The sequence below is a fragment of the Pteronotus mesoamericanus genome, unplaced genomic scaffold (assembly GCF_021234165.1).
Source record: "Pteronotus mesoamericanus isolate MK-2021 breed Mesoamerican mustached bat unplaced genomic scaffold, CSHL_Meso_final contig_55, whole genome shotgun sequence".
Classification (NCBI taxonomy): domain Eukaryota; kingdom Metazoa; phylum Chordata; class Mammalia; order Chiroptera; family Mormoopidae; genus Pteronotus; species Pteronotus mesoamericanus.
In genome coordinates this window covers 9,674,422-9,690,441 of record NW_026555198.1, presented here as the reverse complement: position 1 = coordinate 9,690,441, position 16,020 = coordinate 9,674,422, and the positions used below count along the sequence as shown (strand labels likewise).

Below are 16,020 nucleotides of genomic sequence, written 5' to 3'. Positions count from 1 at the left end.
CCATTTTTAGCAACATTTGGACTTCTTTCTACCCTAATTTCTTCTAGGTTGAGCTGAATTTCTTTTCGGTTCTGGATTGTGTGCTCTGCTCATTTGCATGGCTAGAACACAAGACCTTGTTAATATGAAAGGGATGGCTAAATGGAACATCTGAAAATCCCTAGTATGTTATACCCTCTCTACTTGCTGTCTGCCCTCTCTGGCCCCTCCCTGCCCACTCTCAGCCACTTGGTTTCTTTTTTTCTCTCCAACGATTCTTCCCTATAACAACAACTGTGACTCATCTACCAACCCATGCACCCTCATCATATTCTTTGTTTTTTTTAAAAAATTTTTCTCATTTTAATGAACAGCATCCTAGAATCTTAGGGTTGGAAGGAACCTTAACAATAATCTAGTACAATCACCCTCCCCCAATGCAAGAGCCCTTCTACTATTCAATAGCCAAATCTCCAGTGACAGAGATCTTTCTGGGCAGTTACACTTTGGAGAGCTCTAATTGTTAGAAATTTCTTCCCTCCACTGAATGAAAATCCACCTTTCTATAATATCTACCCATGGGTCCTAGCTCTGTGCCATGTGACTACATCAACTCTGTCTACACCCTCTGCTCTGTGACAGCCTCGCAAGGATATGAAATAGAGACCACATGCCCCTAGGTCTTCTTTTCTCCAAAAGCCCCAGCTTCCTCAATCAGACCTTTTGCAACCTGGACTCCAGTCCTCTTCCTGTCTCAACTGACATCCTGGAGCAATCTCCTATTTGTTTAGGGCCCTTTTAAAGTGAGGTTGATAATGTATTAGCATCTCTAATACATTACCAGCATTTGTGAGCCACCTTGTCCTGATGAGTCACACTGAACTCTGCTGACTAAAATCCCTATCTCTCTTTCACAGCAAATGCTGCATATCTTTCCATCTTGTATGTGTCCCGTTGCTTTTGAGGACTCATTTCCTGGTTCATACATTTTCTCCCACTTTCATTTCATTGTGTCACAATCAGAATATTGTTTTAACCTGTGAGAGTCTTTTAAAAATCTTGACTTCCGTGTAACTTCCATGTCTTCTAAGATTTTCTATTATTTTTTCGCCAACTCTCAAACTAGTCTTTTATCTCAAATATTTAAAAAATGTATTCCTGTTTTGGGTTTCTTACCTTTCCTAGTTCTCTTCCCTTTGAATTACCTTCCTTACGTCTTCTCTCGCTTGTCATTTCCATTTCCTCAATAGCAAGATGTCACCACTCTCTGGAGATATGTGTCTGGGTACATGTGCAGGAAAGCATGAGGGCATACAGATATCTGCACATACGTAGATGTTAGCAAGTAGCTGCAGAGGCTTGTTTAGTTTCTGTTTCTATTGCTTTGTATGTGCTCTACCAGGATTTAGAGCCTGGATGGGGGGAAAATGGTAAGGTTGAAGGAAGAGGGGTAAGAGAAGTTGGTCCAGGTACAGTCACAAAGGAAAAAGGAAATGTGTCCTGGGTCTGAGAGGGGCAAGAGGAAACTAGGGTGGGAGTGCTAGTGTTAATTAGGGCTGCAGCACAGTGAGAAGGACTAGAGAAGGGCCAGGAATAGAAGGATTTTAAAGGCTTGAAAGGCTGGATAGGGGAAGATTTGGTTAGGAAGTGAGGACCTGCAGGTCAGTAGTCATTGAGAGACCAGAGGGAGGTGGCCTGCAACTGTAGGGTCAGGGAAAGGCTAAGGGCTATGGAACATCTTCCAGACACAATAAACATTGCTGTAAGCATAACCTTATGAGTCTATGACTTAGGAGCTTAGAATTTTTTTTTTTTTAATCAAGGAAGCCTGAGACATGGAGTCGCTGCCTATGGACTTGGCTGTTGTCACAGAGTGGGCTCTATCAGAATATAGGGCCTTAATATAGCCCCAGACAAAGACCTCAGGACACAGTGTGTCCCCTCAGACTAACTCTGGCACAGTATCTTATCATGCTGGATTATTTTCCAATGAGGGACTCAAAGGTAAGAGAACTGGTCCTGTCTTCTTGGTCATTATATGAATAAACATGAGGATTTCATTTTTCCAGGATGAGCAATATGATACCCTTGACTTCTCAATTCTGCAATTAGGATCCAAAAAATATTCACACATATATACAAATTTAATGAAATAGGAAAGTGGACACTGAAACTACTTTAAAAATGGTAAAGTGAGTTGAGTTGTGAAGTGGCAGCTGGGGTTGGGAGGGGGACTCTACTGGAAAGCTGAGGGCAACGTCCCCAAACAACTAGTGGACAGTGGGATCAAGAGGGCAATAACCTGATGACTGCCATTTTCCCTCTGTCCAGAGGCTGGAATAATTGTAGGCCAGCCTTAGGAATGGGAAGGAAAGGGCCACAGCCCCATCTCTAAAGGTCTGGGTAAGACTGGGGAACCTATGCCCAGGGAATCCAAATCCCTGACTAGGCATTGTAGGCCCACAGTCTCTCAAGGCTCCAGTGGACTAAGGAACCACACTGGAACAGAATGTTTGTGAGCAACCCCTGACTCCACCCTGCCAGTCTGAATTGACTTGAACTTACCTCATCTCAAGAGGGTTTTACTGTTGCTTTTTTGAAAGAAAAAAGGGTTCCAGGGCCCACTTTAGAACGGGTTTTCCACTGGAGGTGCCTAAGGCTAAACCTTTTGTGCCCCTGAAGGTGACATTAGCTGGCCAAATGACAATCCCAACCAGAGTGGCCAGTGTAGAATCCCAACTACAATCTAACAGGCCAAGAAGAGGTTTCCCTTCCAAATCAGTGAAACAATTAGCCACCAAAAGACAAATGGTATTTGGGGAAGCCCCACTGATGGGCCACCTCAAGCTGGGTGGAATGAGGAGGGCAGGACTCAAGGGGTGGTGCTCACCTTTGATGTAGTTGAGGATTTGCTGGACTCGGTGGGGCTCATTGCGGTCTGGCCGGCAGCTTGGCGTGATTTCCAGCACATAATCAGGACCATATGCTGTGAAAAACTGTAAGGAAAAGGGAAAGGCCAAAAAAACAAACTCAACCACAGAAAACGTGCAAACCAAACCACATACAAACAGTACAATCAAAAGAAACCCACCACTACTGACAAGGCAAGGGAAGCCCAGGTGGGCAGGGCAGGAGAATGCAGCAGGAAGCTCTGTCCTGGTGGTGCCATTCCCCTTGTTTAAAACCTCCAGCGACAGCCCACTGCTAAATTCTTTAGCTTGTTGTCCAAGGTTCTCTCTGCTCAGGTCTCAACTTTTCTTTCTAGCCTTAGCTCTTCCTGCCTCCCCAGGGCTCTTTTCTAGCTACACTGGTCTGCTTTGAGCTTTCCCAAATCACACCACGCTTTGTCCTGTCCCCTTCGGATCTTTGCCATTGCTCTTTTCTGGGGCCTACAAAGGCCCTCCCCCAATCCCTGCTGCCTGTAAAAAAAACCCCACCCCATCCTTCCAGGCACAGCTCAAATGTCACCTTCTTCACAAAGCTGTCCTTCAGTCTCCACCAATTCCCAGAGTGTTCTGTTAGTACTTCTCTTATGGCCCTTGTTCAACAAATAGACAGCGCTTGCCTGCCTATCCCATGCAGGTCACTGTTGAAGGGGCTATGAAGATGGACAAGACCTCCTCCGGGGTCTCCTCGCTGTTCACAAGCATATTCTGCTTTGGATAGAGATTTTTCACCAGTGAACCCATCTCCCTGCAGTGGATTATCAGCTCCTTGAAGGCAGAGAGGGTCCATGTCTTACCCATGTCATCGGTCCTCACAGACCATGGCAGCTGCCTGTTAGTTCTGGCTGTTTTGAATTCCCTGACCCCGGAATGTCAAACAAGCCTAGTTTCTCTACTTCAGTTTTTCTTCCTCTGTAGTAGAGTTTATTTGTTTTTAAATTCAGGGAATCAAAATAAAGGTTTTTGGATTCTATTTCTAGCTCACTAGATGACTCCTTGTGACCTTTGGTAAGTTACAATATCTGATTCAGCTTCTCTATTGGGGCCCACTTGGGGAAAACACTCAGCGACAAAGGGAATCATTCAATTGGGGTAAGTCTTTGAATGGGAAATATGCAAAGCTGCTATTTCTGTTTAGTTTTTAACAGAAATAGTATTTGTGCACACTCTCTGGAGAGAGAGCATATGGTCCTTAACATTATGTGCTTTCAATAGTGATATTGTTAGGCAGTAAGTAAGCCAGGGAAATTCAAATTCCACAGAAAAAATGGCACAAAGGGCATGAAAAAAAGGGACCTTGATATGTGTCATGAATTTGATGTCATTCAAAGAGCTTCTAAAAAATAATCCAGGGTTATTGTCATTGCCACCAAATTATCCTTGTTAAGAGTCTGGATATACATCTGGCACTGTGGGAGAGGTTGTGGAACAATCTCTGGGGATTCTAACAGTGTCTTTGCCAAATCCATGGGAATAATCTGATGAGGAGATGACTCTTGCACATCCATGACAGGAAACTGTACACATTTAAATTAAAAGAAACATGTCCAAGACTTATAATGTGCCATTGCTTATAATGCCCCCCCTTTTTGGGGGGTCTGGCCTAGAATGAATAAAGGGGCCTAGTTCCTTGCTCTTGGAGTTATTACTCTCTGATACCTGAAGCCCCGAGTTCTAGAGATAGAAGAGGCCTTGAGTAGAGATCGTCTCTACCAAACCCATATGTGAAACAGACAGGAGGGATTACCTGGTGACACATCCAGAAACTAACCCCCCGTTATGATCAAAGAAACTTGAGAGGCTTGTATTTTTAACCAAGGAGGGCCCCTCAGTTTAAGCCTGGGGACCTCGTGGCTTGGCTCTGGAAGAGAAGGCTTCAGACAGGTGGCTTCTCCTCCAGAGGGTGTCAAGTAGTACACTCATTTCACGGGTATGGAAAGGCGGGTTTAGAGAGAGCAATAGGGGAAAGGCAGCTGTAATGAAGCAGCCACTATGGGAGACCCAAAGCGCGGGAACACAGTGCTATGAGAATCAGAGGTAGGGGGCCTTGCTGATGTATGGGAGGAGGGAACCGCTGCCTCCATCTATGAAAGGAACACTGCTGATCCTGTCAGCAAGACATGTAGGAAGCTGTCTGTTTGAGGCTGAGTGTTTGGAAAAATACATCCTCATTGTGAGTATCGGCTACACGGTTCCTGGCACTCTCCTACTTGAGTCCCCTCTTTGACCAAGAGCACGCGGTTACCAGATGGTCGGCTGGGGCCAGAACTGTCATGTAACAGAACTCACCTTGCCTGGGATTGAACCCCTTGTCTTGGTTGCATTAGCACCTGGCTTTAACCACTAAATAACCCATTCTTTGCTGAAGCAGGCTGGCTGCAGGTAATAGCCAAGCCTGGATTCTTAAATATCTCCCCACCTTTGACAATCGAATATCATTCCCAGGTCCAGCTTATATGCACTATTCTTGAGTGAGGGGACACAGATGACTTAAGAAAGTTCCAGTTTTGTGATGCAGTTCCACATTGCAGTGGGCTGGTCCCAGCCTTGGGAGGCTCTGCTTGGGGCTGCAGGAAGTGATGGGCACTAGGAATGCAGAGGTTCTATCTAAGGCAAAGATGGTGCCCTCTCCCCATCTCTGGCTCTCTTGTGGCATTTCCCTGTTTCTGTGTTACATGATGCTTTTATTTTTGCACTTGTTAAGTCTTTTCCACTGAACTATAAACTCTGCAAAGGCAGAGCCTTCTGTCACATTCTCTTTGTGCAGCCTGTAGAGTTGAACTCAAGTCATTAAAATTTCTCTTTAAACCTTTATTTTAAAATTATGTTGAATTAAAGTAATACACAAAAGGTTTAGCTGGCTGTTGAGTTAATTATGTGGAATAATGCAAAGAGCCAACTCGTAGCATTAACAGCTTTTCTAGACTCTTGAGGCAGCATGATGAGGTGGAAAGAGCCCTGGCTTTAGAGTCAAGGCAGGGCTGGATTTTCATACCGGGGTTTAGCTGCATGCCTCAGGGGAGTCTCTTAATCTTGCTACCAGAGGGATGATAAGTGCTGACCTGGTTGGGCTATTAGGAACCACTGAGATAATATACACTTAGTAGAACATCAGTACTGTGAATTCCCTTCTCCTGGGGCAAAAGGCCCTTGCTAAATTGGTGCCTCACCTATCCCCTGTGGAATGTTAGGCCAAGCACTTGGAGCTACAACCCAGAAGAGTCTGTTCCTCCTGCCAGACAAAGTTCAGCAGCCCCAGGGTCCTCCCCACTTGTTTAAACCATTAGCTCTGCACAGGGCCCCGTGGAGAAACTGACTTCTCTCACAGTTTCCTGCCCTGCGCTCCTGCCACTTGTTACTTACTGGCGAGGTGAAAAGGAAATCTGATCACATAAGGCAAAAGAGATGTTAGGGTGGAGGGATTTGGCCAGCACTAGAAATAGCTTGAGGCCCCACCCTAAAACTGCCCTCCAGCCCTAAAGAGGAAAGGAAATGGGCAAGCAGCAATCCCATTCCCAGACAGGTGGAGCAGGGGATGAAAGAGGTCGGTGGCCTTCCAGTGGAAATGCTAGCTTTGATCTACCTTTCTTCTCCATCCCATGCCCCTTTCCCTCAGCACTCTTTTGCTTTTGGGGTTTCAGTTTATACATGATTGAGGGGAACATGGTAGTGGAAAGGGGGGAAAGTAAGAGGTGGGGTTGAAGGATAAGAGTTGAAGGTAACACCTACTCTAGGGTAGTTGGTACCTTCTTGACCCAAAAGTCAATGAATAAAGAAATGAATATTGTGCAGTTTTTGCTCAGCTCAGCTGTACACGCCTTTCTTCCTCACTCCTCTCCAGCTCTTGCTCATGCAATTCCAACAGCACACACTTAGACATTGGTCACAAAGGTGTGCAAAAGAAGCCTTAAGGTTGCTGTTATTCCTTCATGATCCTATTTGGTCAGAGGAAACCAAACCACAAACCTGGATCAGCCAGTGCTTTTATCCTTTGGTCAACATTTATTAAGTACCTACTATGTGCCTGACTAGGTTAGTTATCAGGTACAAAGATAGTAAGATATGCTTAGTAGGAGGGATTACTATAGAATAGTGTGATGAGAGATTTAATAATAATAATAATGATAAAAATAATAACAGTTAACATTTATTAAAGGCCTGTTATGCATAAGGCATCAAAAATATCTCAGCACTTCTTATGAATTGACTAACTTAATTTTCACAATCAACTCTTACGGAGATACTATAATTATTTCCATTTGAAGATGAGGATCTGAAGCACTGAACAGTCAGATAACTTGACAGAGGTCATACAGCTACCATATGTGCAGCTGAGATTTGAACCCAGGTCACTGTGAAGATCACCACTACCTACAGCAGCCTCTAAACTACCTTAAAGAAAGTGATTGTGCAGGTGGCGGGAATGCAATGGGCATACGGTGGCAGGCAGGCATTTCCAAGGGAGCCTGGGCAAAGGCTGGGAGTGTAGAACAGCACATTTAAGGCACTGAAATTAATTTGCTATGGCTCGAAGGTAGGGCATAAGGAGAACTAGGACACAAGGTAGGGGCGGCAGGTATGAGTTTCGTGGTAGGTGCTGCCTGCTCCTCACACCAAGTAAGGCATTTTGTCTTATCCCAGACCAGAGGGTCCACGAGGGCAGATCATTGTTTTGCCCTCTGCTTTAGCCAATTCCCCAGACAGTGCTTGCACCTAGTAGGTGGTAAATAACTATGAGTGCGATAAGTGAATGAAAGCTTGGGGGAGCTTCTGAATGAGGGAATGAACAGGTCAGCTGTGAACTTCTGAAGACTCACTGGCTACAGTGTGGAGAATGCAGTGGAATTTGAGGTGAGGAATGGAAGTAAGGAGATCAGTGGGAAGGCTGGTCCTAGAGCCATAATGAATGGTAACAGGGTCTGAACTGCAATAGCTTTGGGAGGAATGGAGAGATTGAAAAACTTTAAAAAATAGCATCAATAGGACTAAACAATGAATTGGGTGTGGGAAGCATGGAAGAAAAGAGAGTCAAGGATTTCTAACTGCACAGGAAGTGCATTAATGAAATGAGGAATACAGGCAGAGGACAAGGGTTTGTAGTGGGGTGTTTGTGTGTGAGGGGGGTTTAGTGGGAGCATGTGGAGGGTCATGCCCCTGATAGAGTGGTCTGGAATTTAGGAGAGAGGTTGGGTTAAAGATATTCTGTAATATGTGTTACCGATTTGGGGATTATCAATGACATAAAGGAGTTGCCCCTTGGCTAGCAGGGGAGGCTTACTACAGAATAAGGAGAGAGGCAAGGAATGAATCATGAGAAACAGCCAACACTTCAGGGGTGGACAGAGGGAGTAGAGGCAGTGCTGGTGACAATTTGAGATATTGTAGAGAGATTAAATAAGAGGAGGGCATTCTTCTGATTTGTCCATGGGAAAGAGACCTTTGCTGCAGCAAAGTCAGTGGAAGGTGTGGACAAGGCTTGATTGGAGTGGGCTGAAAAGTCGGATGGGAGGAGGTGAAGATGAGAAAGATGGTAAGTGTACACTCTTTTTTTTAGGAGGTCGATACAGGGATGGGGCTGCGGTAGGGTAGGTATTTGAAGATGGGAGAGTCTTACGTATATTTATTGGCTAAGGAGAAGAGCCCATAGGATGGGAGTCAGAGGCAGCCTGCTAAGGATTTAGAATTCGTTCTGTCTGTCTTTCTGGCCCCTTAGCCAGAGTGCCACAAGGGAAGAATACTGTTTTATTCATATTTATATTACCTATAGCTCCTAGCATAGGGCCTGGAAAATAATAGGTGCTCAGTTCATGTTTGTTGAATGGATGAAATAAAATGTCTTTGGGATTCTGAGGAGATTCACACCCAGTATGGAGAATTAGGGTCTCAAAGGATGGGGTGATTGCAAGTGGGCAAACATGGGGTCGGGTAGGGGGTAGTCAGTGCAGGCAAGAGAATGCAGGACAGGTCTGGGGACCAGCAATTACAGTAAGTTGGCTAAAGGTGGCAAAGGAGAGCATGGGAAGCCTCAAATTCCCAGGGTGAGGAGGGAGGACTTGATGTGACAGGCACTGGGCAGCATCAGGACTGGAGCTGCGCCTCAGGAAACCTGGGAGTAGCATACAAAGGCTGGCGCCCAGTGTGGGGGCTACTGTACTGGTTCAAGGGGTGGGGAAATAACAAGGGCTTGGAAAAGGGTGATTGCTCTGGGGCTGGGGAGAATGGACAGAGACGTTCTGAAGGGAGTCTCATCAGGACTTTGGTAATTGGTTGGCTGTAGAGGAAAGGAGAGAAGGGAGAAGTCAAAGTTGACTCCTAGATTTGGAGTCTGGGTAAGTGGGAGAATCACAGTACCACTGACAGAGTTGGAGCGAATTAGCAGGAAGAGCTAGTCTGGCCATGGGAAGGTGATGGGCTCGGGTTTAGCTGGGTTTGAAATGACAACAATGCATGTGAGTCACCATGTCTAGCAAGCAGCTGGAGATGTGATAAGAGTGTGTAGAAGTGAGGTCATGGCCAAGGACTAAGGTAACGGGGACACAAAGATCCAGTGAATAGGCAAAAAAAAAAAAAAAAAAAAAAAAAAGAGAGAGAGAGAGAGAGAGAGAGAGAGAAGCAACCAGAGAGGAAGAAAGAACAGTAAAGGGAAATCTCAGAGTCTTGGGGTTCAGATTCAGCATGAGGAAGATGCTTAAAGGAATGCATGTGACATGCTGGCAATGTGCTCCTGTTTCTAAACTAGCATCCTTCTCTCTCAGTACAGAATACAGTGACACCACTTCTAGCCAGATCCCTTTTTCTAATACTCCAAGTAACTCCTGCATTTTTAATTGTTTATTCAAGGTTTACCTTTTCCTAAAAATTAGGCTTATTCTGCGGGAGTAAACCCAAGGTCAGTGCCCATCTCTCCTATGGACCCCTAAGGTTTTGCTCTGTCTTCAGTTGAGGAGGTTGTGCTGGTGACTAGGATGTGGACACTGACCGGGGAGAGCATTTCTTGTTTGGAATCACCCTATGAATAGAACTCATTACAATCAGAATCACATAGCACCAGCGCTTTGAGCCATAACATGCTTTTGTACGGTGCTTCTCCAACTTTCCTATATCACCAATTACTCCACCAAAGAACTTGGGCTCAACCACGATGGAAACAAAAAAGCCCTCTTTTCCCCAGAAAAAGAAAACATTTCTGTTTACAGGAAATTTGGTTACTATAAATATAATTTATGGTACATTTTAAGGACACAAAATTGTGGTGGTATTATCAGGAGTAAATTTTATTGCCATGGCTTTACAGCACAAACAAACCAAAATAATAACCCCATTAGTTGTTGGTCTGAACTGTAAGGAGGTGGCACACTAAAGGCAATTGCTTGTCCAATTAGGGGTGTCCAGGGCACGACTGAGAAGTCTGGGAGATATGGGCTATGGGAGATGTTACATGTGGAGGTAGACATGAGGATAAAACCCAGCGTCCCATCTAGACTATATCTGTATCCCACCTGTGCTCCTCTTGAACACCGAGTTAGGACTTAAAAATTGCTTCATGGTGAGGTTCATTTACCAGTACCAAGAACTGTTTTGGCTGAGTGAGTGAATGAATGGATACGGCACAGAAATAGCTGTATTATTCAGATGTTTTAATGGTATTTTAACTACTGGTATAGAAAAAAGTTTATCAAGAAACGCCTTATTCCAATAGCTAAAGTACTTAGAGGCTTCATAAACAAACATATATAGCCCTTTAGTGTACCGTGTATTTAGTAAGGTTCCTATATTAGCCAATCCACAGTACTTTGCATGTGTATTGTATGTGTGCATGTGTGCACGCATGTACGCATACACGTGTTCTATGAGGGTGCTGAGCATCATTCTAGGCCCTGGAGGGGGAAGCTGAGTACAAATAGAATAAGGCCCGATGACTGCTCTCAAGGAGATGAACATCTAAATAGAGAGAGATGATATAATTATAGGAATGGCAGAGGAATAAACCCAAGCCTAACTGTGTGGTATTGGCTAGGGTACAAAAAGTGCCCTCACATGTGTGGGGCACTAGACAAGTGAGGTGACTTGTCCAGGATCATAGCACTAAAGTAGCAGATATGAAGTTTAATCCAAGGCTTTGGACTTTCAGCCCAGTGGACTTTCTGTTACACTATGAAGCAATAGGCCTAGTGGTTAAAGAGTGAGGTTTCTGGAATCATAGAGGATGAGCCCCAAATCTTTCCTGCACCATTTGCTAGCTCTGTGACTTTAGGCAAGTTATTTACCTGTTCTGTGCCTTGGTGTTCTTGTTACTAAAATAGGAATAGCAATGGAATGTTCCTCTCTATAGAGTTGTTGTGACAGTAGTGAGTTAAATTCATATAAAGCACTTAAGAGCAGTACCTTGTGCATAGTAATTGCTTGGTGAATGTTATCATTGTCGTCATTATTACAATTTCTTGTGCTTTATCAACTCTACCAAGAAACAGGAGTTTTGCGTGCAATGGGCAGTAGCAAAACTGGATTTCTTTACAAATGCCCTTTAAGATTGAATGAGGGTAAATTCCAAAGAGCTTACCCTGTACGTATAAACCTTAGAGCCAGAAAGAGGGCAGAGAGATCAAGAAGATAAGGTTCTAAATTAAAGAGACTAAGAAAGACGGAAGAGAGGAGGAGGGAATGAGAAATTAGAAGTGGTGGGAAAGAGAGGCTTGGGGGCAGAGGTGATAGAAAGGAGAGGAAATAAAATGGAGGCCAGTGAATTGGTGAGGGAAGGAAGGAGATACAGAGGAGGTGGCAGAAGAGACAAGGGTATGGTGGCCACCACTTCATTAGGGGTCTCCCTGAAGGCCAAGGTTTTCCTTCGGTGTGTGGTTTCAGGAGTTTCGGGGAAGGGCCCTTGCCAAGACTTTCAAAACTTCTCCACATCACTGTTGATCCTCAAATTTCTACTATTAGAGAGAATTCCTCTGTCATAAATATGAGTAGGGCCAACTCTGGTTATACCATATATCTCTGTTAATCAAATGAATATTTTGGAAATGAGCTCTTTTTTTAACATCAAAGTTTTCCTTAAGCAAAGGGTGAGGATGGAGGAAGAGAGAGGATAGGGATTTTGCTTCCCCTGTCTTGCTGCTGGGCAAGTACTGAGATGACCTTGAAAATGGATTCTACTGGAGGGTTAGTGAGTGCTGTCCTGGCTTGATCCTATACTAGTCCAAACAACTGCTTCTCTCTCTTTTCCCTCATTGCTAAATTTCTTAAGATCTCTCTTTTCTTCACCACCTTGACCTTTTCATTTCTCAGACACTTCAACCCACTGCTGTCTGGCTTCTTTTTTCCTCACACTTCCCCTGAACTGTTTTCCAGAAGAAGGATGGCAAAGAGATTTCAACTTGTTGGCAACTCTGATTGATTGGTAGTAGCTGCTTGGGGCCCTCTGTTGAGAAGGATTCTGAGGCTTCTCTAGGTCCAGCAAGAATGTGCCATGATCGGTTTGTCATGTAATAATACATGAGAGTACATTGTGGTGGGGTGGGGCCTCGGGAGGAATGTAGTCCTGTGTGCTATTCCTGCTTCAGGAAACTGAGAGTGGCCTCCTAATTGCCCAGCCTAATGTCCTCTTTTCAGCTATCACTCACCCTGTTTGAGCTGTCTCCAGCACACATCATCAAGTGCTCCCTCATGTTTGGCACTGTCTTCTCTCTTACCACCATTCCTCTCCGTTCCTTCTCAGGCTCCTTCCCAGCATCCTCTTCTTTCACCTGTCTCTTAAATGTGGGTGTCTCTAGGCTGTGTACTCTCAGCACACACACACTCTCTCTCTCTCTGAATTAGTTCACACTCTGCTGTTGTTTTAATCACTTCTATTTACAGATCCCACATCTCTGGGTCCAGTGTTTATCACCAGCCTCTGACTTGCATTTTTTTCTTTTTCTTTTGATTTTTTAAATTTATTTTAATTTATTTTTTCAAATACATTTGTCTCTGCCTACTCCCCACTACTTTCCCTTGCCCCCTCCCTCCTTCCCTCCCTCAGCTCTTCCCCTTTGGTTTTGTCCATGAGTCCTTGCTATATGTTCCTTGACTTTCCCCTTCCCTTCCTTTGTCTGGAGGCTGTGGGTTATTGTTAAGCTGACTTGCATTTTTAATTGTCTGCTGGACATTTCTATGTGGAAAACTTGAATTCTTGGCACTTGATGCTTTATGTATTCCAAGTAGAGCTAATTCAGTATAAATCCTTTCAAAAAGAATGTTCTTTTTTGGGGGGGGTTCACTCAGTACCATAGGTGAGTCCCATCGTACAGTAAGCTCTTCAGCAAAGATTTGAACTTATGACTGAATGGGTCAGTGGATCATGTGCTTTCAAAATACGTGAAATGATATGAGATTAGGAAATAGAGATTAGGGGTCTCTAGGTCTGTGAGATAGTCCCATTGCTTGATGAGCAATACTATTTTCCTTGCCATTTGTCAGATGAAGAAAAACATTATCTAACTGTGTGCAACAAGACAGAGAGAGGCATAGGGTACTCCCAAGACTGGCATTATCTCTCAGGGGACAGCTGGACAGCAAGCAATACAGGGTAGGGCAAAGGTAGGTTTATAGTTGTGAGTACATGAAACACAGTTTATTTTTGTATTATTAATTATTGCATTAGTTTCCCTACAAACAACTGTAAACCTTCTTTTGACCCACCCTGTATGCTTTGGGTATTACTTGAAAACACTCACTGGTTACCTTTTGGGGCAGGATGCAGGTGGCAGTTGCGGGGGGAAAAATGAAGCAGACAATCCCTGGCCTTGAGGAGCTTACAGTCTAATAAACAAGGCAGACAGGTACAGGAATAACTATGATAAGAAGAATGCTAGAGGTGAGTCATTTCTCTCGAGCTATGGAAGCTGAAGTGGGAGCTGGCTAATGGATAAGGCTACATGGAGGACATGAGAAGCAACTGAACTGGCCTTGAATGATAAGTACAATTTAAGAAGGAAGGGAGGGAAGATAAGAAAGGCAGAAGGAGCAAAATGAGGGCAATAACAATATATTTTAATCAAGTCATCAAAAATTAATTTATGAGAAAGAACAGAGTACTGGGTCAAGTAATACCAGCACAGCTCCATAAACAACTTTCTTGTCTTCTCCAAATAGCACATCCTTCCTTTGTGATGGACAGTGATACATTGATGGGCTGGGCAGAGGCAGGGGAAAAGTAATGGATGGACTTGATCCTCCACCCAAGTAGGATTTATCTCTGGTATAGCCAGCAGACTGGTTAGTTGGGGGCAAATCTAACTTGTACTTGCTTAGAACCTATTGATTCAATTGTTGATACCAATATTCACTTGATACTGAGCATGCTTGTGTGCCAGTCTCTGGGCATGAAGAGATGAATGAGACTCAGCCCCTGCCTTCAAGGAGTGGGTGGGGAGACAGCTGTGCAAACACTAATTGGAATGCTCTGTGTTAAGTGCTGTAATAGACATGCGGGCAAGGAGCTCCTGGAGTCTAGAGGGAAGACATTGCACAGCTGTGCTGAGTCAACCTCTAACTGATTTCCCTGTCCCTCTCCCTCCCTGAGCTTTCTTTCACATATTCACATCTGATCATGTCATTCCCTCTGCTTAAAAGCTGTGGTTGGCTCCTCAGTGACTGTAAGACCAAGTTCAAACTCTAAAGAAGGACATGCAAAGACCTTCACAGTCTGGCCGAGCCAACATCTCCAGTCTTATCTTACACCATTGTCCGGGTGATGGCCCCCAAATTATACCCACACTCAATTACAGTATCTCTTCCTGCTCCTCTTTATCTGGTCAGCTCCTCTGCTTCTCTTGGGCCCCTGCTAAATGTTGCTTCTCTGCTGTACTGGCCTCAACTCCTCCAGATGGAGGAAGTACATCCTCTGTGTTCCCACAATTTGCTGTTGACCTCTCTATTCTAGCGCCCATCACACTGTAGTGTAATTGTTTATGTGCCTGTCTTCCCCAGTAGGCAGTGTCCTCCCTAAGGTTGGGAACTAGGCCTTATTCTTTCCTTTGTCCTTGAGATTTGGTACAGGCCTGGCATGTAGTAGCCTCTCCATACATCTTTGTTGAGAGAATGAATGCCTCTGACATGTGGCCACTTCAGCCCGGTTGTTGTCAGCAGCTGGCATTACTTAACGTGAGAGATACATAAAAAACCGAAGGGCCCTGACTGGTGTGGCTCAGTGGGTTGGGCATTGACCCGCAAAGTGAAAGGTGGCCAGTTCCACCCCCGGTCGGGGCACATGCCGGGGTTTCAGGTTTGGCCCCTGGTTGGGGTGCATACGTGAGGCAACTGATCAATGTTTCTCTCTCACATTGATGTTTCTCTCCCGCTCTTTCTCCCTCCCTTCCCCTCTCCCCCAAAAATAAATAAATAAAATCTTTTAAAAAAGTGAAGGGCGGCCAGAGTAGCTGAAAAACAGGTGGCTCTAGTGACATCATGAAAAAAACAGAAAACTAGAGAAGGCTGAGACAACGCTCCCACTCAGGCTTTAACAAATCACTTTCCCTTCTGAGCAGCCCCTCTTTGTCTGCTTTCCCATTCACTTTCAAAAACCCAGTCATTAAAATGATTCTAATTATTCATGGTCACTGGCATGTCCAGGAAACACTTGGTTTACAAGCAATTAAAATACACTAAAATAGATTTATGCAGGTTGAACCTGATCCTGCTAGTAAGAAGGGAGTGAAAGACCAACATATCGGAGATGTATTTGCTTCCTAAGGTTGCTCTTCATCACTATCTACTGTACTAGTTTGGTGCTAACATGGTAAACATCTGGAGGCTCTTCTTAATGTGGGTGTGCTGTGATTAGTGCGAGGAGCCTGCAGACTGTGCTGTCCTGAAATTTGTGAGCGCTGCCTCTGCTGACACCCACCCTGACCCGAGGGAAAGGCTGGCTCAGCGGCAGGCAGTTCAGGGCAGTAGGAAAGCTCCCAGCACTGTAATCAGAGGCTTGGTTTTCAATAACTTTGGAACCACTTGGAATCACTTAACCCCTCAAGGTTCAGTCTCTGTGCTGGTTGAATGGGGACACAAACCCCTCACTCTGCTAAATTTCAAGGGCTGTTTATAAGGATCAGAAGAA

The 16,020-nt window shown here is 44.6% G+C and overlaps 1 protein-coding gene across 1 annotated transcript in view; it reads right to left on the bottom strand.

The window, feature by feature from the left end:
- The window catches only part of HDAC8 (histone deacetylase 8), a 235,915-nt gene that overhangs the window by 20,716 nt on the left and 199,179 nt on the right, over positions 1 to 16,020 (bottom strand). Inside the window, exon 10 of the mRNA XM_054579586.1 lies at positions 2,870 to 2,975. Within this exon, the coding sequence (XP_054435561.1) occupies positions 2,870 to 2,975 (106 nt within the window). The remainder of the gene's footprint in view (positions 1 to 2,869; positions 2,976 to 16,020) is intronic.